A 22,403-nucleotide genomic window follows, 5' to 3' on the forward strand; every position below is an offset into this window, starting at 1 on the left:
CACCCTAAATCAATGACAATAGCTTCCTCATGTCCCCACATATCGGCCCCTAAGCGCCTCGCAGAATGGACGTAAGCGTAGTACGCGGTAGGATAGATAGATACGCCGTTTTAGATCTAATAACGCAATGGGTGTATTGCGAAGTTAAAAAGGCATAAGTGTTATTGATACCTATAGAGTGTTTCTAAACTTTGGTTCTCTCATAATCATAACCGAACGATTAAATAATGTTTGAAGTTTGGACACAATTTAATATTTATAGTTCATCATCAATGGTACCTCCTACTACATTTAGAGCCAATTAACTTTCCGCTTAGTTTGTCCAACATACTGTAATAGTAGGATTAGTAGGTACCTAGGTATTCGGAATGATTCAAATACAGATAATTTAAACAAAATCACAAATAGTGATGATCATGACAAATCTAAAACACTGAGGATTAAATAAAATATTAATTTACATTGAAGTCCAGTAGGTATATAGTCAGTAGGCAGATATGACGTTTCGCACCTGTAGCGCATGTCTCGTGCGACCCGCTTCGCGCACGCGCTCACACGCGAGCCGCACGCGCCGCCGCCGCGCGATTATTTGATCGAGTGATCCGAGCTATTCATAGATGCTTTTATTGGTACGAATAATGGTTGGCAATCTTATAAAATGTACCTAAAGGAACTCTTGTTGAATGCATTTTAATAAAGTGTACCTATTCGAATAATTTCGTATTATGTCAGATAATTCCAAAAACAAACGAAAATCACCAAATATTCCATCATAATATGGAATCCTTTTCGGAATGTTCCGACGGTTTTCGACATTCGGAATTACTCGAATACACCTTTTTAATAACAAAACTTCCGTGAGACATAGACATATTAAATATATTAAAAACGGGTCACTCACGTGTTTTAAGTCGAAAACGTACTCGGTACGGAGTGAAACATGTCGAGCGTTTTCGACTTAAAACACGTGAGTGACCCGTTTTTAATATATTTAATATGTCGAATACACCTTAATAATTTTTAGTTTCCACAAAGTATTTAAGTATCCAAATAAAAAAAATATTTCCTAAAATGTATGTACCTACCTATATAATATTAATATATATGTATGTATTTTCATTTACTTTAATTACTAGGTTTCTATTCCAAATTCCAATCACAATTTGGATATTTTTTTTCGACTCGATTCGCTTAATTAAGCTGCTCTATAGGCAAGTAAAGCTAATTTTGTATCTGTTTACGAGTAATATAAGTAAGTTAAAAGTGTCCCAGGGCCTCTTTCGATATGCTATTATAGAGGACAGCTATCCTATCCAATTACCACCCGCACATGATGGGTATAATGTGTGTGTGGTATCGAAATAAAACAGTAATTATTCAAACTTCTTTATTTAACAAATTAATTGAAAATAATAAAGGAGAAATCAATTTGAATTTACAACCCATCTAAATCAGGCTCCCCAGTTACGATATCGCTTTCGATTTCACAGTGGTTATCGCCTCTCAGGAACTTAAAGAAACCTTTATCTCCCCAGTCATTGTTCCAAGAGTTGGCGCACAACCAATACTTCTGGCCGTTTTCGACTCCCCATCCCAAGATCTTAATAGCATGACCACCCAATCCTGCTCCAGATGTATGCGAGTATACGCCGCTTTTATAATGAAGGAAATCTTCATATACGATGAAAGCGGCCTCAACGGGACCTTTAGTGTATAATTCCGCTTTAATATGATCTTCATCAGCAATCGAATAAACTTCTTTTGCGCGGTGCTTGTCTTTTTCATACCCAACATTACCAGCTGTGCATTTATCGAAGCACTCTGGCGTTTTAACTAAACCGTTGCACTTTGGCCTCGGTCCGTCTACGTGGTGTTCGCATGGAGGGATTTCATAAGGCCTGCAACCTTGAGACGAATTATATTGTCCTCCAGACACGATACCGTCGGTTTTCCAGTACTCAAACGCTTTACTCGGTTGACCACCTTGGCACCCACAACTACAGTCAGTACAGCAACTAACTAAATCCTGAGCTGAGAAGTGGAACTGTTTTTTACCATTAGAATAAGTGCAGACTCGATCGGTCATAACTTCAGTAGCTCCGAACGCCCAGCAGCTACCGCAAGATCCTTGGTCTCTTATTTCGTTTAAAGTCGGGCAATTCTGCCATTTTTCTCTAGGATCGAAGTTTTCTGGTAAACTGGCGATTAAGTCAGCGTCGTGGGTTATAGCGGGAAGCTTGAGTGACAGTGGGTTCTTGACTACTCCCATTAATGCCTTGATGTGGGTAAGAGGAGTGTCCAGAGGAAAGTTTCGTCCGGCCTTCCATGAACTTTGCTTGGAGTTGATCAGCGATATGAACTCGTCGGAAAGCGGGTGGAGAGTATCCTTTGCTGCCACAAATGTAGCAGCAATGAATAATGTACCGATGGTGACAGAAAGTGCCATTCTTTATTTCGATCGCCAAATAATTGCAAGTTGATATCACGTCAATAATGAGAAATGCTAGTAGTGTAAGGTGTTTAAATACTGAAGCAATAGTCGCTGCAATGTTTTATAACTATGTAACATAATAACACGTGTAATTAAAAATACTGGCCAAGAGCATATCGGGTTATGCTGAGTGTAGGGTTCCGAAAACCACAATTGGAAAAATATATACGTAATTATCAAACTAAAACTGTAAAGCCATTTGTATTTAGCTATACCCTGACCACAGAAAGACGGACGGCAGTGAACAACTTTTATTATGGGACCAATGCCGAAATCGCGAAAAAAATTTGGCTGTCCCATAGAAATCAGCGGTATAGTATCACATCAGCCGGAATGTGGTACCCAAGTGGTCCCATAATAAAAGTTGTTCAGTATGACCTAGTCACTACGCAGAGTACGGCTGTTGACTAAAGTTTCACCCTGCATATTGTAGTTTCACTAGACATATTGACCGGGATATAGACCGTGATTACCTTTTGTATTGTTTATTATAATTTGACCATCTTTGTACCATATTCTATGAAATAAACATTTGTATTTGAGCTCCCGATATTTCGACGCAGTTACATGCATCATGTTCACGGGTACTGAAGATAGCGGGTGGGTGTCAAAGTTGTGTAGACAGCGCTCGGTCTACCCTCATTCTTGCGCGTCGGCTGCGTTCGCTTTCAACGTTACCACCGGTCGAAATATCGGGAGCTCAAAAACAATACAAAAGGTAATCACGGTCTATATCCCGGTCAATATGTATGTCTAGTGAAACTACAATATGCAGGGTGAAATTTTAATCAACAGCCGTACTCTGCGTAGTGACTAGGTCATACTGAACAACTTTTATTATGGGACTACTTGGGGACCACATTCAGGCTGATGTGATACTATACCGCTGATTTCAATGGGACAGCCAAATTTTTTTTTGCGATTTCGGCATTGGTCCCATAATAAAAGTTGTTCACTGCCTATAAAGTTACTACGCAGAGTATCTTAAACCCCCGGTCAATATAAGTCTAAAATAGTGACGCCAGACCTTTGTTACCATAGAAAAAATGTGTACCAACATAATTATTATTTGGTCATTACACACGCAGTACAAGGACGCACTGTCAGACATTGTCATGAATAATATATCCCTGTTGATTATTTAACCCTAAAATATATCATAAAGATAATCGGCGAATATGTTAAATATTCACATTTGAAGTCGCGTAATAAAACAAAGTTACGTAGCATCGATAAGCGCATATGATATTATAACACGCATAGTTCTGCATTTTGTCGATATGAAAAGTATTTTCTAGTTTTAATTGCCCACTCACGTGTAAACTTAAAGGTACTTAAACGTATGTTAAAAAAATTAAACAACAAGCTTTCTCTTATGTAATTTATTTACTTAGCAATAAGTCTTCATAATTATAATAATGGACGTGACCGGAAAATTAAATAAACCACGAAATCAAGGCGTATAATAATATGTTCAAGAATCAAATGTCGTCAGACCTACAAAGTAGGTGTGTCTGTGCCAGAGTGTAGCTACGCCTTAAAATGGGTTCAGTCGCCATTTTTCGTTTGAACGAATTTATTTGTCGTGAGAAGAGCGCGAGTCCGGGTCCGAGACGTGGTCGTGCTCCATTTCGAAATCGTCTACGGCCATTGGGGTATCTGCGAACAAGAAAACATTCACAATAACCTCTTGAGTTTCAGAATTTTTTAGGGTTCCGTACCTCAAAAGGAAAAAACAGACCAAGTGCGAGTCGGACTCACGCACGACGGGTTCCGTACAATTACGCAAAAAACGGCAAAAAAATCACGTTTGTTGTATTGGAGCCCCACTTAAATAATTATTTTATTCTGTTTTTAGTATTTATTGTTATAGCGGCAACAGAAATACACCATCTGTGAAAATTTCAACTGTCTAGTTATCACGGTTCATGAGATACAGCCTGGTGCCAGACGGACAGACAGACAACGAAGTCTTAGTAATAGGGTCCCGTTGAACCCTTATAGGATCACTTTGTTGTCCGTCCGTCCGTCTGTCTGTCAAGACCCTTTATCTCGGGCACGCGTGGAGGCATTGAGTTGAAATTAAAACTATACTCAGGTCAACAGTCCCTTGGAAGTTGTGAAAAGATCAAACTTCTAAGTTAACGTAAAGAAAAAATACGGCCGTTTATGTTGCATAAAACGTATATTTTGACACTCTCAAGGGAATCAAAATTCATAGCGTACTTACCGTAACGTTGACCTAGAACTATGAAATTTGGCAGGTAATATCTTCTTACACTACAGGAACAGGGAAAAATCTCAAAATTATTAATTTGTAAAAAAAAATATACTTAAATTTGTACGGTACCCTCGGTGGGCGAGTCTGATTCACATTTGTTCGGTTTTATTTTATTCGGACCATTTTTCATTACATGCCGCTTACACGTGCTGTCATGGACCAAAATACTTGGCTCAGGCTGTTCTATTTTACTGAAATGGTTTAAAATTACATTCATACCCAGATGTCCATATATGAAGGCAACATAGACATAGTATATACAAGTAGTTATAGACGCGCCACCGAGCGACCGGGGAGAGAAAGAACATTCATATACAATTTCGGCAGCATAGGATTTTTTCTCTTTCACTTATAAATTTCAGTATTTCGCCATCGCCTACCTATGATGCCACCCGGTCGGTGATAAGGACAAAGCGTGGCACTATATTCTCTTTCCTCTTATAGAAATCGCAATAAGACTATCTTTCTCTATCAAAGATCTTGAAACCCCCGGGGACGCCTACATGGCGCACGGCGAATTCAACCCCCTCAGAGTTAATTATAGAATAGGTGAAGTAACGTATGACGATAAAACGAAAGCCCCGCGTCCTCTTAGAATAAGATAGTATGTAAGCACATATAAAAACAAAACACGCAATATGTTTGTATTAAACTTATTGCGAATAAATAAAACACAGCAAACACAGATCCATTAGGACATAAGTTAGCTGACTCACCCCTACACGACTCCATCGGTCATAGGGACATTTATGTATAACACAAAGTAGGCAAATAAATGACATTCTGATTCTGATTCTCTATCAAAGTGTCAGGCCCTTGGAACCACCTTGGTCGGTTTCTACACGAGACAGGGACAGGTAGTTGTTGTCTCACTCACCCAGATGGTCCAGCGTGACCCCCATAGCCTTCCTTATGCGGTGTAGCGGCGCCAGGCCGGCGGGCGGCACCCTGGCCGCCATCCCGCGCAGCCAGCCCGCCGCCTGGCGCGCTAGCTCCCTCTCGCTCGCGCTCGCGCGGGCGGAGAGAGCGAGATGCCATGGCGGAGTTGTCGACAGTCTGTAAGGAAACATCTAATGTCAGGCCTCCTTCACTCGCTCAAGGTCACGCGCTATATGCCTACCGCTCGGCGTATCGTCGACGATACAACCGACAGAGGGCCGCCGAACGCCCGCCTGAGCGCTCGCATCGCACGTTTCCCGCGCCTACGCTTCGAAATGCCGAAACCACGTAATTATTGTGCAGTAGATGGGTGTAAAGGTCAAAAAACAAAGGAAAATTTGTTGTTTTTTTTCATTTCCGAGACAAAGAAAGGTGAGTAGTATTTTAAATCTATCTTTATGAATGTTGTCACCATTTATTTCTTTGAACATAAGTAGGTAAATCGTAAATTAAGGAGTTTATTAAGTCAGGTATTATGTGTTGTTTTTAAATATTTGATTGACTAATAAAAAATATGGTTGATTCGCAAAATTCGTTTTATTACAATAATAGCATACGTAACAGTACAACCCTAGCGCATTCTTACGATAACGCGTTGGCACGTGACTCGCACGGTGAGCAAGGCAGTCTCGACTCTTAGTGCGCGTACTTATGGTACATTTCTTCTCGTCCTCAGCAGCAGGTATTATTATTAAGATTTTGTAGGCTATTATAGCGTAGGTATTCTGGCTTTTGTATGGGAATGTTGTATCTGTTACGTAGTAACTATTTATTAATCTGTGCTAATGTTATGGCACAGAATAAGTAATAGTAGAGAAATTGTGACGGGTACCGCCGTGGCGAGGCGGCCTAGGGGTTAATGGCGTTAGTCGCGATAGCTAAACACGCCGGTTCGAATCCGGCCTTCACCACCGGGAGGGCTTCGTTAGTTTTTCTTTAATATATAACACATTTTTCAGTTTTTAGGGTTCCGTACCCGAAGGGTAAAAACGGGACCCTATTATTAAGACTCCGCTGTCTGTCCATCTGTCACCAGGCTGTATCTCATCAACCGTGATAGCTAGATGGTTGAAATTTTCACACATGATGTATTTCTGTTGCCGCTATAACAATAAATACTAAAAAATACGGAACTCTCGGTGGGCGAGTCCGACTCACACTTGGTCGGTTTTTTTCTTTAATATATGACATATTTTTCAGTTTTTAATATTCTTACCTATCTCTCTGCTCCTTCTCAAGTCTCTGGAGCACCTCGCACGTGTGTCTCAAGGCGGTGGCGATGCCATAATCATGTTGAGACGCCGCGATGTCCTCTTCGACTTCGTTCAAGAAATCCACATCTATACCCAGCTCTGAGAGCGTCTTCAGCTGCTCGACGTCTACTTTGACGGATGATATGTCCTGAAAATGAGAAAAAAACATAATTTATTCTGCGAGTAGGGATTAAACACTCTTTGAAATGTTAAGGGTCTCCGGCAAGCTCGATTCTCCATACAAACGTAGTTCCGCTCTCATTTAAAAAACCGGCCAAGTGCGAGTTGGACTCACGCACGAAGCGTTCCGTACCATTACGCAAAAAACGGCAAAAAAAATCACTTTTGTTGTATGGGAGCCCCCCTTAAATATTCATTTTATTCTGTTTTTAGTATTTGCTGTTATAGCGGCAACAGAAATACACCATCTGTGAAAATTTCAACTGTTTAGCTATCACGGTTCATGAGATACAGCCTGGTGACAGACGTACAGACAGACGGACAGTGAAGTCTTAGTAATAGGGTCCCGTTTTTACCCTTTGGGTACGGAACCCTAAAAACGACTACCTAGAATATCTATGTATCTAATTAGTTTATGTAGCTTCAGATGCCATAGTTAAAAAAATGCAGCGAATTCAAGTTTTTCATACAAAAACTTGTTTTGGCTCTATTTCGTTTGTTTTATAATCTAGAGCTATATAAACTAATTACAGACTTAGACAGGGATTGGATACCGGTATATTTTTTATACAAATTAACCGGTATTCAATTTCGGTATCTCAACCGAGAGCCGTTTACGTATATTTTTCCATTTCATTTAGGTAATCTGATAATAACTCATTGTCCTTACCTAAATACCATTCTATCAAAGAAATATTTCAAATGCTACGTTACGTGATATTTTGATTTTAAGTTATACCGGTTACGACCCCTGGACCTAGATATACCTCATGTCATTGTATGTGCAAAGTTTCATTACAATCCAACACGTAGTTTTAAAATGAGAGCGGAACTAAGTTTGTATGGAAAGGTGCAATTCGGCCGAGCTTGCTCGCTCTTAACAATAATACATACCTTCACCTGAGTCGCGTTATACTCGTGCCTAAAGAAGGATTCCCAAAGAATCCGAAACACGTCGCCAAAAGCGACTAAAAATAATAGTGAGTAAAAACCGTACTGATCTAAATATTTTGAATACATACCTTTTCCTCCTGGTTCGGCTGTTCCTGATCCTTCTTCTTGTCGGGGAACAGCGCTTCCATATCGTAGAACAGGTTCCAAGGGGAGTCGGGGGCGAAGCGGAGCATCTCTTCGTTGCCCTGTCCCGTTTCTGACGCTGGAAGTTAAAACGGTTTCGTTAGTTTCCATTCGCGGCAGTCGTCAAAAACTTTCAACCCCATTTTCTCTTCTTTATTTTTAGGGTTCCGTACCCAAAGGGTAAAAACCAGACCCTATTACTAAGACTGCACTGTCCGTCTGTCTGTCACGAGGCTGTATCTCATGAACTGTGATAGCTAGACAGTTGAAAATTACACAGATGATGTATTTCTGTTGCCGCTGTAACAACAAATACTAAAAAGTACGGAACCCTCGGTGGGCGAGCCCGACTCGCACTTGTCCGGTTTTTTACAAAAAATCATTCATCTCATAATAATCTCAATAAGGCTTATCTTGGAGAACTAGATAGATTCCCTCAGAAATGTTTATCTCATCTCATATGACATAAAGACTGCATTTGTGACATTTTCAACCAAAAGGTACCACATTGTCGCTTGTCAATAAGGTTGATTTCAAATTGAAGCTGTATGGAAATAGCGCCTTATTGACAACCGACAATAAGTACCCTTTTGATTGAATATGGCACATTTAAGAAAGGTCTTACCAAAGATAGATATAACTCCGTAATAGATGGATACAGTCTAAGAAAAAAAAAACCTGCCTCGAAAATCAAGAAAATTTGATTCTCGTTCAGAGGGCGCTACTAGTTTTGGCCTACAGTCGTATAGATGGCGTTGACGGTTTCGTTTGTTATTTAACAATTTTAACGCATATCAGTGAAAGAACATGGGTCAAAATCATAAAAATAATTAATGCAAATAAAAAAAATCATTTATCTATATTTAAATACATTCTATCGTATTTTTATAAATCTTCATTTTTAGTTTTAAAGTGTGTCGACAGATGGCAGTGAATTTACTGGGGTTACAAAATTTACTATGACAGTACCGCTCTAGTATAAGTTACTCTATGGTCTTACGTAGAGTATGGTAGAGCAAGTGTGACTCCTCTTTAGTGAGAGTGGCGAAGGTCCCGTCGTAGGAGGGCGCGAATGAACTGAAGGGTCCGTAGTTCAGTGGTTTCACGCCCTTCACCAGGTTACGCCGATCCTCGCGGGGTGCTGGAAAATACAGAATACAGAATAAATATATATGGGGCATAATTATTAATAGGCTTGATGACAAATTTTTATTAAAGTTTTCGACGCCGTGTCAAACACAAAAGCTGTCACTCGGACGCCACGTCACCGAAGTGTCAAAACTAAAATTGAACTTTATGCACATGCTCTAAGAATAAATTAAATTATTTTCTATGTTTTTTTTATTTCAGTTTATGCACATGCACGTAGGTCTTTGTTGCTCTGTGATCTTTGACCGATTAATCCGTCTTTGGCGTCCAAAAGGTTAATGGTATCAATCGATCAGGTTTGTTTTTGGGATCAAATGTCTATATGGGGAAAATAAGTAAAATTTCGATTTTTGTCTGTGAAATATTGCGTTTATGCATATAGTTAGCGTACAATCTTTTTTTGGGTAAAATGTAAGGAATCGAATGGTATCTAGACTTTATTCCTCTTTGGAAGTTAAAAAAAACTTTAAATTTTGAAACTTTTAGATCTCGTATTTTTTTATCATTTCTATATGTTATTTTAATATCCATATTATTGTGATAAATTGCTCATTTGCTATCCGTGTCAGAACATAATATGGTTCAGTATTATTGAAATCGTATTATAATAAATATGTAGGAATTACAAACGTTGATTCTGTAAACATATTTTTTTTATCCGGAGATAGTATATCTGATTCTCACGGAAGAAGTAGGTATGGTATATGCCACTGAAGTACTTATTTCTTTTTTTTTATACCACGACGGTGGCAAACAAGCATACGGCCCGCCTGATGGTAAGCAGTCACCGTAGCCTATGGACGCCTGCAACACCAGAGATATTACATGTGCGTTGCCGACCCTTTAAAAACCTGTACACTCCTTTTTTGAAGAACCCCATACTGTAGCCCGTCGGGAAAACCTCGGCAGGGAGCTCATTCCACAGCCGAAATATGTGCCATTTTCAATCAAAAGGGTACTTATTGTCGGTTGTCAATAAGGCGCTATTTCCATACAGCTTCAATTTGAAATCAACCTTATTGATAAGTGACAATGTGATACCTTTTGGTTAAAAATGTCACATATGTCGGTCAATGGTCAATATACTAGTCTGGAATTTAAAAAAATGTTATTTCTGCTCCCTTGTTCTTCCGTTTATTCAGACATCCGTAAACAGAACAATATCTATAGATTTAGGTTTCGAAGGCATTATGTATTTGCAATTTTGCGCGAGTCGAGCGGCAGCCCATTGCCATACGCCTGCCCGGGAGGCGCGCCGGCCAAATGTACCTAAACTGCTTAGTGACACCCCCCTGACCACGGAGTAGGATGGAGATGGCAAGTAGGCGTTCCCATCTATCCGACAGTTAGTAGCGACCGACTCACTTTATGCACAGACTATGCTCAGTTGTTGTGTAAACTTCATGCTCGAATGACATTCACGTCGTACGTACGCTCGTCTAACAAAAATTGATAATTAAATTTAAAATGCCGTATTGTGCAGTATTAAGCTGCAGAAATCACAGCGGTTTAAAAAATCTTTCACGTGGAGGTATTTCCTATCACCGGTGGTTATTTATTTAAATATAATCCGATAAATACGAAAAATCTGTTTATTTTGCATTATTTACGAATGTTCGTTAAGTAAATTTATATTTTATCAGTTAGAACTTAGAGTTCACAATCCTTTGTCATTATTCTTTACGTTTATCTGGAATATTCGCTATCCTAAATGTCAAATAACTTCGCTACTCAGATGCTGCGCAATGTCGATATTTATATCGATAAAGTTAAAGTTACGATATTTCAAGTTTGATGTTTGGTAGTTCGGTAATAAATCTATTGAAGTTAAAGTGCAAATGTATCTCCTAGATTTCATATTGAGGCTAAGCAAAATGGACATTCCTTGACAATTGTGTTTTTCAATATGGATAAATATTTTTAATAAATAAATAAATTAATTATTATTTTAGACACGTTTCTAATTATTATTTGGGATAATCAATGTCTTAGTAAATATGGCAGCACTGGTCATCAAGCACTAAGTTAAGTCGGGGTCATTTCATCCTTTACATACGTTTTTGTTTTTTACACCCATCATATTTTCATCGTTAATATAATTAGACTAGGTACTTAATGCACTTATGCGTACAATGCATGCAATGTGCCATGAATAAACGTTTTATATTTTCTATTTCTTTATTATTAATTATTGTAGGTTACCACAAGATGCCGATATTAAAAATAAATGGATCAATGCTACTGGGCAAGAAAATTAGTTTCCGCAAAAATATAGCACCATTTGCTAGGAGCATTTCTTAGAGAAAGATTTCTGGGGATAAAATTGCCATACATCTCATCTAGCGTCCACACGCCTAAAACTTAGTTACTAATTTAGTAATTATTAGTGACATTCGGGCTCACTTAATTAACAAAAAGTGTTCCGTACCACGCAAACTAGCGTCAAATATTGGAATTTTGCCGCCCCCCTTCCTGATTTGATAGGTCACAATCTTACAATCAAATCAAGTGGGATCGATGAGCCAGTTTCATGTATGCTTTCACACCATACAATTAATTTGACAATTTAATCAGGTTGTCCCGTCTAGATTGGCCTTAAATGCTGCTACAAGTAAATATATTGTTAAAGACGAATACTTACCTATGTAAGTAATTGCAGATTTGTGATCACAAAATAACAGCAATACCGAGTTAATAGACCTTTAAAGAACTATGATTTTATCTGTTTGACTTTAAGATATATTTAATGTTCACATTAACAACCTAGTTGGTCAATTAATAAGAAACAAATTTCTAGTTAGATATTTGTTGTACTGTACTACATATTATTTTTCATACAATCACGATTATCACTACCTATATTATAATCATAAACAAAGTATCATCTAAATGTGTTAAAACATACGGTAATGAAATATCAATACCTAACTGAACACACAAATATCGATAAAACACTCCGATTACACTGTCCCCTCCCTATATCGTCGAATGGAAAGAAGTTCCAACGGTTAGCTACTCGCAGGCGTGTAGAGGTCTCGAAAACACCAGTGTAACGTGACCGTGAGATCCGTAACAAACCATGCGTAATTAGACCTTACTTATACTGGTTTTTTAGCCCTTTTCTCGCCTGTAATAAGTAGTGATTTTAAAATTATATAAAATAACGCCATCTGGTGTTGAGTAGTTGTATTAGGTGAACGTTGAGCGAGCTTTTGTGAGATGAATGAGATAATAAAAGAGTCGTATGTCATATAGCTTTGACATTATATTTTAAACCGTCACTCATGTAGCCTACAGTTGATATTCGTTCGAGAAATGTCCACCGGTAATAACTTTTTGGTATGGAAAGTTGCTACGAATCAGAGCAATTTTGTAAGTGTGTGACGTATTTTAACGTGGCTATGAATGTGTGAGTTTAGCGACACTGGTTTTCATACTAAATAGGAGTCATTTCACATCCACTAGTTTATTAATTCGTGCCCCTGACAGCGCGCCAGTGCCTTGCGTGAGCTTGCCGATATACTGTCCCAGTGTGATGGGTCTCTCGTCGGCCGGTGTGGACGGGTCCACTGTGTTTGTAACCAAATTGAGTGTAGTTTTGCCGTCGGCGTCCATGTCAGACCAAAATATGTTTCAGTATTATTGAAGTAGTATAAAGACGATATTTACTATACAGCGCGCCAGTGCCTTGCGTGAGCTTGCCGATGTACTGTCCCAGTGTGATGGGTCTCTCGTCGGCCGGTGTGGACGGGTCCATTGTGTTTGTAACCAAATTGAGTGTAGTTTTGCCGTCGGCGTCAGACCAAAATATGTTTCAGTATTATTGAAGTAGTATAAAGACGATATTTACTATACAGCGCGCCAGTGCCTTGCGTGAGCTTGCCGATGTACTGTCCCAGTGTGATGGGTCTCTCGTCGGCCGATGTGGACGGGTCCACTGTGTTTGTAACCAAATTGAGAGTCGTTTTGCCGTCGGCATCCATGTTGGGGAACGCTGTAAACAGTAATACATACATATTTATTTACTAATTAAATTATTAAAAAATGTAGCGATAATGGTATCTACGTTGATTAAATATTTTTTAGAATACTGTATCTTCCTACTATTGATTTCTGAGAAAGTACAGTCACTCTTCGAAGGCCGGAAAAATATTTGACACACACTTATGGCACTAGAAATAAGATAGTGCCAGATATTTTTGCGGCCTTCGTTGTGTAACGTATTATTTGACGACCGGTCTGGTCTAGTGGGTAGTGACCCTACCTGTGAAGCCGATGGTCCTGGGTTCGAATCCCGGTAAGGGCATTTATTTGTGTGATGAGCACAGATATTTGTTTCTGAGTCATGGGTGTTTTTTATGTATATAAGTATGTATTTATCTATATAAGTATGTATATCGTCGCCTAGCACCCATAGTACAAGCTTTGCTTAGTTTGGGGCTAGGTTGATCTGTGTAAGATGTCCCCTAATATTTATTTATTTATTTATTTATTGCAGTACACAGAGGACCAGATATCAAATTGGTTGATTTAGGTAACCGCCTATTCACAATGCACAAATCACATACGCTAACGCTATGTCCGGCACTAAATTAGTAGTTTTTGCAGGGTTTTAATTTAATTTTAAAACGAATTTTAATGTAATGTATATTGTGACATTTTGCTTTAATTTTTATTTTTGTTGTTATTACAGTTGTATTATTTTTGTGATTATTTCTATCTAAATATATATATTATCATAGAGTAACTTATACTAGAGCGGTACTGTCATAGTAAATTTTGTAACCCCAGTAAATTCACTGCCATCTGTCGACACACTTTAAAACTAAAAATCAATATTTTTAAAAATACGATATAATGTATTTAGATATGGATAAATGTTTTTTTTTTATTTGCATTAATTATTTTTATGATTTTGACCCATGTTCTTTCACTGATATGCGTTAAAATTGTTAAATAACAAACGAAACCGTCAACGCCATCTATACGACAGTAAGCGAAAGCTAGTAGCGCCCTCTGAACGAGAATCAAATTTTCTTGATTTTCGAGGCACGTTTTTTCCTTAGACTGTATCCATCTATTACGGAGTTATATCTATCTTTGATATTATGAATTGTCGTAGTATATAAGCGACTTGGTTTCTGTTGACTGTAATGTTTATATATTTTGAAATAAATAAATAGAAATAGAAAGTAAATATGTACTGTAATACTATAATACTTTAGTTCAGTGTCAAAAGGCTGATTATGTACAGTGTAGCAAGTATAGAGTATGAGGTCCCTTTGTTTGACATAATTATTGAAAGTCATAATGTAATGATTGTCAGATTACTCATAATTCAGAAACCGTTAACTTTTCAGGATTTTGGTAAGGTTATCATATAGATAACAATAAGGTTAGGTTAGGTTTGTTTTATGGCAATCCTGAAAAGTTACGAGTTTCTAAGAAAAAAACTAATTATGACTAACGAAAATGTGGACAAACAATACATTATGACTTAAAACTTTAAGGGAAACAATAGAGACCCATAGAGTATTGTAGTCATGAAATCCTAAATTAAGTATACTTATAGTATTTTAAATGTTAAAATATCAATATTAGACTTGTAGCGAGACAGAATAATATTAGTATTCGCGAGGCGCGCGGATCCGAATACTTTCTCGCTCGCACACTACTACCTGTTGCGCTCAGCGGCCCGACCGACCCGAGCGCGCGCGAAGATCTCCGAGCGGCGCACGGCACTGAATAAAAGGCGCTGCGCGGCCGCCGATAGTCACAGCGTACCACTTTCCGCTCACATGTTATATATTTTGTAGCTAGGTGTAACTTGTATGACTTGATTTTGTTCTAGTATAAGTTGCAACCAATAAAATACTGGTTTCCACTTGGCGTCTCATTCCATCCCTACACTCTTACCTTTCTTAGCTAACCTCCTACGGTGCTGCTCCCTAGCGGCCTCCATCTGAAGTTTAACACTGTCTCCGTCTGGCCTCTCGGCCCCGTCGGATACCACTTCGGCCTCCGAGCCCCCTGATTTGATGGGGCTCGAACGTTTCAGCACCTTCTGTTGATGAGAGGGGTTAGTGTATGGGATTGGGGGGGCAGCTATAGGGCATGCTGTACGCGTAGTATTCCTTGTGGTCTTTAGAATTTATCAACTCTAATAGACAATTTAGCTCTAAAATTACCTTGTTCTTAGAAACTTGTTCCATAAAACCTTCTGTGGGTGGGTTAATAATTAGGTACACACAATACATTTAATCAAATTGGATAGATACCATCCACTGGGGTGAATAGGGATGGAAAGGGTGAATAGGGACAAAACTTTAAATGAGATTTTCCTGTAAATTTCTTAAAAACCACCCACAAATTGTATCATACAAAATCTACTATTATTTTCAATCGCATGACACAATTTGTATAGGTAGTTTTTAAAACATTATCAGGGAAATATCATTTCAAGTTTTGTCCCTATTCACCCCCGCCGTCCCTATTCACCCCGGTTGACGGTATACATAAAGGTTAGACCACAATGAATCCAGCGTCTCCTAACACTTCACCATGCAATTATAATGGCGTGTCACTTGCACACGATGAAGCCAAACAAAACTATCACTTCTAGGCTTTTATTATGATAGTATTTCACTCGCTCAAATATATAACATAAAGTACAATTCTTAAATATATTTTGTAAGTATAGCTAATTCTAATATGGCTAACCACTTTTCAATATTATCTGTTGTTTGTAAGCCAGAAGACAAATAAAAAGTTCATATTATCATTTTTATGATGTAAGGTCATTCATTCTGTACAATTTTTACTATGGGGCCAACACCGATTGCGCAAAAAAAAGTCAAATATAAATCATTGACACGAAATGCCACGTAAAATTTTTATCACGTTTTTGGGGTTGATTCTGTAGCAAAAGTTATTTATTAGGTTAATCGGATTATTACCCTATTACCCCATATACAGGGTGGCCAAAAAATATGTGCATTCCCGTTGCCAGGGATTTTGGGATTATACCTACTGAGCAACTTTTACTATGGGACCAACCCCGAAATCGCGAAAAAAAATTTGGCTGTTTCATACATTTTGGCTGGTCCATTTTCTATGGGAGGGTCAAATTTTTTTTCGCGATTTCGTGGTTGGTCCCATAGTAAAACTTGCTTAATTTTTTATTATTATTATGTGATAGCAAACGAGCAGACGAGCCGCCTGATGGGAAGCAGTCATCGTCGCCCATGGACGTAAGCAACATCACAGGAGCCACTTAAGCATTGCCGACCCTTGAGAACCCTAAATACCCGCTTCTTGAAGAATCCTATGTCGTAGCACAAAGGAAATACCTCAGGAGGCAACTCATTCCACATTCTGCACGTTCTGGGAAGAAACGAGCGAGATGCCCGCTTATTCATGGTGTGCCATGTATCTAAGAAGTGAGGATGAGCTTTGCTCCTTTGGCGGGAGGTGCGGTGATAGAAACGAGACGATGGCACCAGATCAAAAAGTTCTTCGGAACATTCCCCATTGTACAGACGGTAAAACATGCAAAGAGAGCCAACGTCTCTCCGAAGACTAAGAGGTTCTAAGCCGTCACTAAGTTCGGGATTGCCGACAATAGGAACTGCCCGCCGTTGGATGGAGTCAAGGGGAAGGAGCTGGTATTGTGGAGCGCCAGACCAGAGATGGGAACAGTACTCCATATGGGGTCGAACCTTATAATCCCAAAACCTCCCTGGCAACGGGAATGGACATATTTTTTGGCCAACCTGTATATTACCCTATATATTCACATAGGAAAGTATGGTTACAAGTTAAAAATATATTATGTATGTTATATCTTTGAGCGAATAAAATAGGGCTAGTAAATATATATTCACTACTAAATGTGAAGACATTCACCTTGCGCCCGTACGTCCTAAGAGGCTGCGTGGCAAAAAGTTATCACGTAAAGGTATTTTCAAATTAAAAATAAGTCTGAATTTACAAATTTAAAACAACTTACAAACTAAATTTAAAAAGTCTTCAATAGCAATGATTTTATTGTTATCGAGTTGTTCATACAATGCAAAATTCAAAGATGCTGCACCTAAAATTAAATTTAGGGTATACTAATCAATCACAATTATTTAATTCATTATCTTTGCTGTTATTAATTTATTTCATTCCTAAATTACTAGTCTAGATAAATCATCGTAGCTAAAGATTAGAGTATTATTAAATTAGATAGACGTAACAATAGATTTGAAAAAAAAAAAATTATTAAGATATTAGAGGTTTTTGATCATTTCTAATTTCAAGAAAAAACTTTAAAGAATTAAATATTCTATGCAATATAATATAATAAAAACCGCTGCTGAATTAAATAAGAAATCTTAAAACTCACAGGTACATTCGGCGTTTTAAAAACGGCAGCCATGGCACTAACACTGAATTCGTTTTGACTTTTATTTTTACACATTTTAAATATTTCGGCCGTTACGATGCGTGACAATTTAAAACTAACAAGTTGTTGGGTCAAGTTTGAATAATAAATAATTTACAGCTGACAGATGATAACACTTTTGTCTGCCTACCCATTTTTACGAAAAAAAGAAAACACGTTTAGAATATTTAGTTATGTTCAAACCAAAGATAGATATAACTCCGTAATAGATGGATACAGTCTAAGGAAAAAACGTGCCTCGAAAATCAAGAAAATTTGATTCTCGTTCAGAGGGCGCTACTAGTTTTGGCCTACAGTCGTATAGATGGCGTTGACGGTTTCGTTTGTTATTTAACAATTTTAACGCATATCAGTGAAAGAACATGGGTCAAAATCATAAAAATAATTTATGCAAATAAAAAAAATCATTTATCTATATTTAAATACATTCTATCGTATTTTTATAAATCTTCAGTTTTTAGTTTTAAAGTGTGTCGACAGATGGCAGTGAATTTACTGGGGTTACAAAATTTACTATGACAGTACCGCTCTAGTATAAGTTACTCTATGGTTCAAACAAAACTTTTTTTAGCACACATTTACTTTTTTACTTTTTTCCTTGATTTTATGTTTTTATTTATTGGAATATTTATTGTATTATTTTTCAAGTTTAGTAATATCAGTTTGTAGAAAACTTTATGACCATAAAAATACGGTATAGCAAGAGTTTTGGCTAATAATTTCTATCGGGCTTAGTAAATATAAAAATTGTAGGTGCGGATTGAAAATGATGATGAAACACTAGTAACAGTAAATGTTAGCCAGAAAGGCCTCTCCAAACGTCGCCGATAATCGCATGCGATTTGCAACATTGCGACATTTGATTGATCGATTGAATTATATAAAATCGCATGCCATTTGTTGCAAAGTCTGTAGAGGCCTTAAAACAAAACATTGAACCAGCAATTATCTATCAATATTTTCACTCACCACATCCATCTTTCCAATATCAAATCCCAGCTCCCTAATAGGTATCTCGTACATATACGTCAGCAGATCCCCCATGGGCCTCAGCTTCTGCGGAGTGAGCTGCTTCAGCCCGGTGTGGAGAAGCCTCCGGGCGGCTTTGTGGTAGACGGTGCCCGCTTTATTGTATTTCATGGCGTTGTTGCACATTAGCTTGAAGTCGCTCTGTGGAAGAATGAAATGTTTGGAGTACATTTCTCAAAAAGTTATGACTGTGACCGAGTTGACAAGTCTCGAGTTGATTTTGTTGGAGTACCAAAATTTGGTTCAAGTGCAAAGTGCTTCTTAAGCATTAAAGGTACTTTTAGTAAGAAGCTTCATAGCCTGTTAATACTGGGAAAAGTATTTTGCAATGTCTTTGTGAACAAGGTTTGCTTACTTATACTTGTTTTTCCATTTCTCATATATCCACCCAACTTATAATAAAAGGTACTCACAATAAAACAATTGAGCGACTTATACTCATTATCATCTATCTTCTGCTTGATAGTGGAAAAGTCCATAGGCCGTCGGATAATGTCAGAGTAGCCGGGAGCAAAGTTGTCATTCACCGGCCAAGCGAAGAACTGGTGAGGGTCCCGCTTCTCAAGGTTACGGAGTAGCTGCTCTAGGAGACGGGAGAGGGGACGACGCTTCTGCGAGGCCTGATAAAAAATGTAATAGATTAAGATATCTTCAATTGTTGGAAATAATACATCAGGGAATTTTTTTAAGTCCCCAAGAAGCTAGGTTCTCCATACAAGCGTAGTTACAATCTCATTTTAAAACGACTAGCTAAATTGCTCCGAAACTTTGTACTTACAATAGGATAAGGTATATCTAGTCCGTAATTAGTTTATGTAGCTTCAGATACCATAGTTACAGCGAATTTAAGTTTTTCATACAAAACTTGTTTTTGCTCTATTTCGTTTGTTTTATAATCAATCCAACACATAGTTTTAAAATGAAAACGAAAGTCCATTTTCATGGGAAGGTGAAATTCGGCCGAGCTTGCTGGGGACTCTTAAGTTCAATAGACAATACTTCAAACAAATGATTCTTTATTCTTTCATAATTTCATGATTAAGATCATGCCATTAAACCGAGTATTGATCTTATAGACCGAGGTTAAGACCATATGATGCCAATTCACGGCTATTGTGGAGTTTTTTTACATTTATAAATCTGTTTTGCCACTTTTTCATTATATTGTAACAGTTTGCCTATCTGGGGATGGTAAAAATGGTAGTACCTCAGTTGGTTAAATTTAATTTAACTTGAACAGTTTGGTGCATCTGGCCGCTGGCCCATAAGGAGGCCCACAATATTAACTGTAAGAATAACTAATTGATTACATTGTGCCAGATCTAATTTACCTTAAGTACACAAGTACGGGGCTCTCTAGAGTTGGGTGCGGGACTCAGTCTGCGATGCACCTTTTTGGCCAGGCCTTCATCGTCAGTCTCATCATCGTCCGAGAGCTTGATCTGAAGCAGACGATTCCAGACAGTAAAATAAGAGAAGTATCATTAACTTTTTCTTTTAAAGGTCAATTTTGTGTATCAGTGAAATTTATATCTTTAAAACAGTACAGATAAATAATTATTTCGTAGTTTTAATGCTATTTACACATGTATGCGGCAAAACAACTGTCCTTTTAAAATTTGTAAGCCCTTTATGAGAACTTAGACACAAGAGTCACTGTCTGAACCGAAAAGTAAATTATAATGGAATTAAACCCAACATGCTACCCTGTAGCGGCTGTAGCATCATGTCTAGATTCTAGATAAAATTAAAGCTCAGGTATTAAGTAAGATTTTACAAATAATTGCACTGATAAGACATACCATATCAATCTCACGACGCCTTCTCTTTTTCTTCTTGGGTTTCTCATCCATTTCCTTATGGTCGTCTGTGGAATGGTCTACATCACTCATATCCATTACTTCTTCTGCGGAACACACAAAATTTTACATAAAACTTGTTGATTTTGCATTTTCTTAACGGAACGAAATAGGTTATGATTGAACTTACTACAACTCAATTTATCCATGTCATCCATAGTTATCACTTATGCTTAAACACTAATAGGTACACACTTATTAATAAAATAATCACACCGAATCCAGTTCGATTAATTACCGATAAAAACTATAAAGTACAAAAACTGTACATTAGGTTTTTGCCTTATATTTTATTTATTTTTATCAAGATTGTTCTCAATTACAAGAAATATGACGTCTAATAAAAGTCTTTTGAAAGCCGTTTGCCATTGGATGTTATAGATTTACATGCAATCATATTCTGAAATACACCAATGAGAGACGAGATATCCCCCGTCCAGCAATCGCTGTGCATTGAAAACTAACTAGCCACGCTAAACGTTTCTACCTACGCAGATTCTATAACGTGGTTATCACACTGATGCGCACCCGCAACCGATATTGTCCTATTCCCACAAAAGTTCACAAAACCACAAAATATCAAACCAAATATTTAATTGTCAGTAAACAAGAACAAAAAAAACTATACTCATCCTTTTCTTTTGGGTGTTAGTACTAGTGTAAGAAAAATAGTTAAGTATCATTCTCTCTGTCTATGTTTGAAATGAGACAGTCCTTTGACAAATAAAACTATAAATTTCAAACTGACTGCAAAGAGCATATAATCACTAACTGACTGTTTTTACAATGTTTTCATTTTATGAAGTGAAAAAGAGATTTCTGACTTTTATCGAGATACAGGACCGTTTATTGATCCTGCTCTAGTTATAGTCTCGTGGTCTAGTAGCTCTCAGGTCCAGCTAGCACGTCTTGCAGCATCGCGCGACCAGGAATAACATATAAGTACTAATCTATGCGCGTGACTACATAACATTAAGCATACATCAAGGATTTGAAGACACGAACATCATCGAAGAAATTGTATTCTTGGTAAGTTGTTAAAATTACGGTATTATAGTTGGTCAAGCAGATCTTGTCAGTAGAAAAAGGCGGCAAATTTAAAAAATGTAGTCGCGAAGGGATATCGTCCCATAGAAAATTTGAATTTCGCGCCTTTTTCTACTGACAAGATTTGCTTGACCAACTATAGCTCAATAGAAGTTTTTCGGTCAGTTAAAGTACCCCAAGTACCTATTGAAAAAAGCTTTACATAGAAATAATAATAATATAATAGTAATCATCATCTCCAGCCTTGGAGGATATAACCAAACGGAGACACCGTGTCTGTAATTTTCTGTACAAAACAGTCTGCCGATTTTTGCGGGGGAGGGGCACGCCCAATGTATACGTAACGTAAAAATAGCCGTGTCAGATAAACGTCAGTCCATACATTGCGTATGACCATTGGCCGCCTATTTTCGACAGCCTATCCTCTAAGTACCAACGCCACAAACAAGCCATAACACTATTTATTCTACACGTTTGAGTTAACACGCTCTAAATGCACTTACTACACTGCAAAACACTAAAACCATGTGTTGGCGCTTAATTTCGCTTTTTAGGGTTCCGTACCCAAAGGTTAAAACGAGACCCTATTACTAATAAGACTCCGCTGTCTGTCTGTCTGTCCGTCTGTCACCAGGCTGTATCTCATGAA

At 37.8% G+C, this 22,403-nt stretch overlaps 3 protein-coding genes across 5 annotated transcripts in view; all 3 read right to left on the reverse strand.

Annotated features, from left to right (window-relative positions):
* The window catches only part of LOC134756102 (phospholipid scramblase 3-like), a 455,878-nt gene that overhangs the window by 273,166 nt on the left and 160,309 nt on the right, over positions 1-22,403 (reverse strand). The window lies entirely within an intron of this gene.
* LOC134756093 (cathepsin B-like) lies at positions 1,374-2,504 on the reverse strand. The gene has a single exon (XM_063692900.1). It carries the CDS (start codon positions 2,444-2,446, stop codon positions 1,436-1,438), a length of 1,011 nt encoding a protein of 336 aa, XP_063548970.1. The 5' UTR covers positions 2,447-2,504; the 3' UTR covers positions 1,374-1,435.
* LOC134756095 (bromodomain-containing protein 7-like) lies at positions 3,886-21,005 on the reverse strand. 3 transcript variants are annotated; one of them, XM_063692905.1, is made up of 13 exons: positions 20,838-21,004; positions 20,651-20,754; positions 20,180-20,290; positions 19,262-19,468; positions 18,789-18,989; positions 17,276-17,299; positions 15,287-15,434; positions 13,221-13,364; positions 9,222-9,362; positions 8,167-8,300; positions 6,928-7,112; positions 5,650-5,828; positions 3,887-4,150 (listed from the first exon to the last, which is right to left on the reverse strand). In XM_063692905.1, exons 1-13 carry the CDS (start codon positions 20,863-20,865, stop codon positions 4,068-4,070), a joined length of 1,689 nt encoding a protein of 562 aa, XP_063548975.1. In that variant the 5' UTR covers positions 20,866-21,004; the 3' UTR covers positions 3,887-4,067. The 3 variants fall into 3 exon arrangements, with proteins under 3 accessions (XP_063548977.1, XP_063548975.1, XP_063548976.1); XM_063692907.1 differs by lacking the exon at positions 20,180-20,290 and having other exon boundaries at positions 3,886-4,150; positions 20,838-21,005; XM_063692906.1 differs by lacking the exon at positions 17,276-17,299 and having other exon boundaries at positions 3,888-4,150; positions 20,838-21,003.

This window comes from Cydia strobilella, chromosome 3 (assembly GCF_947568885.1).
Source record: "Cydia strobilella chromosome 3, ilCydStro3.1, whole genome shotgun sequence".
NCBI lineage: Eukaryota > Metazoa > Arthropoda > Insecta > Lepidoptera > Tortricidae > Cydia > Cydia strobilella.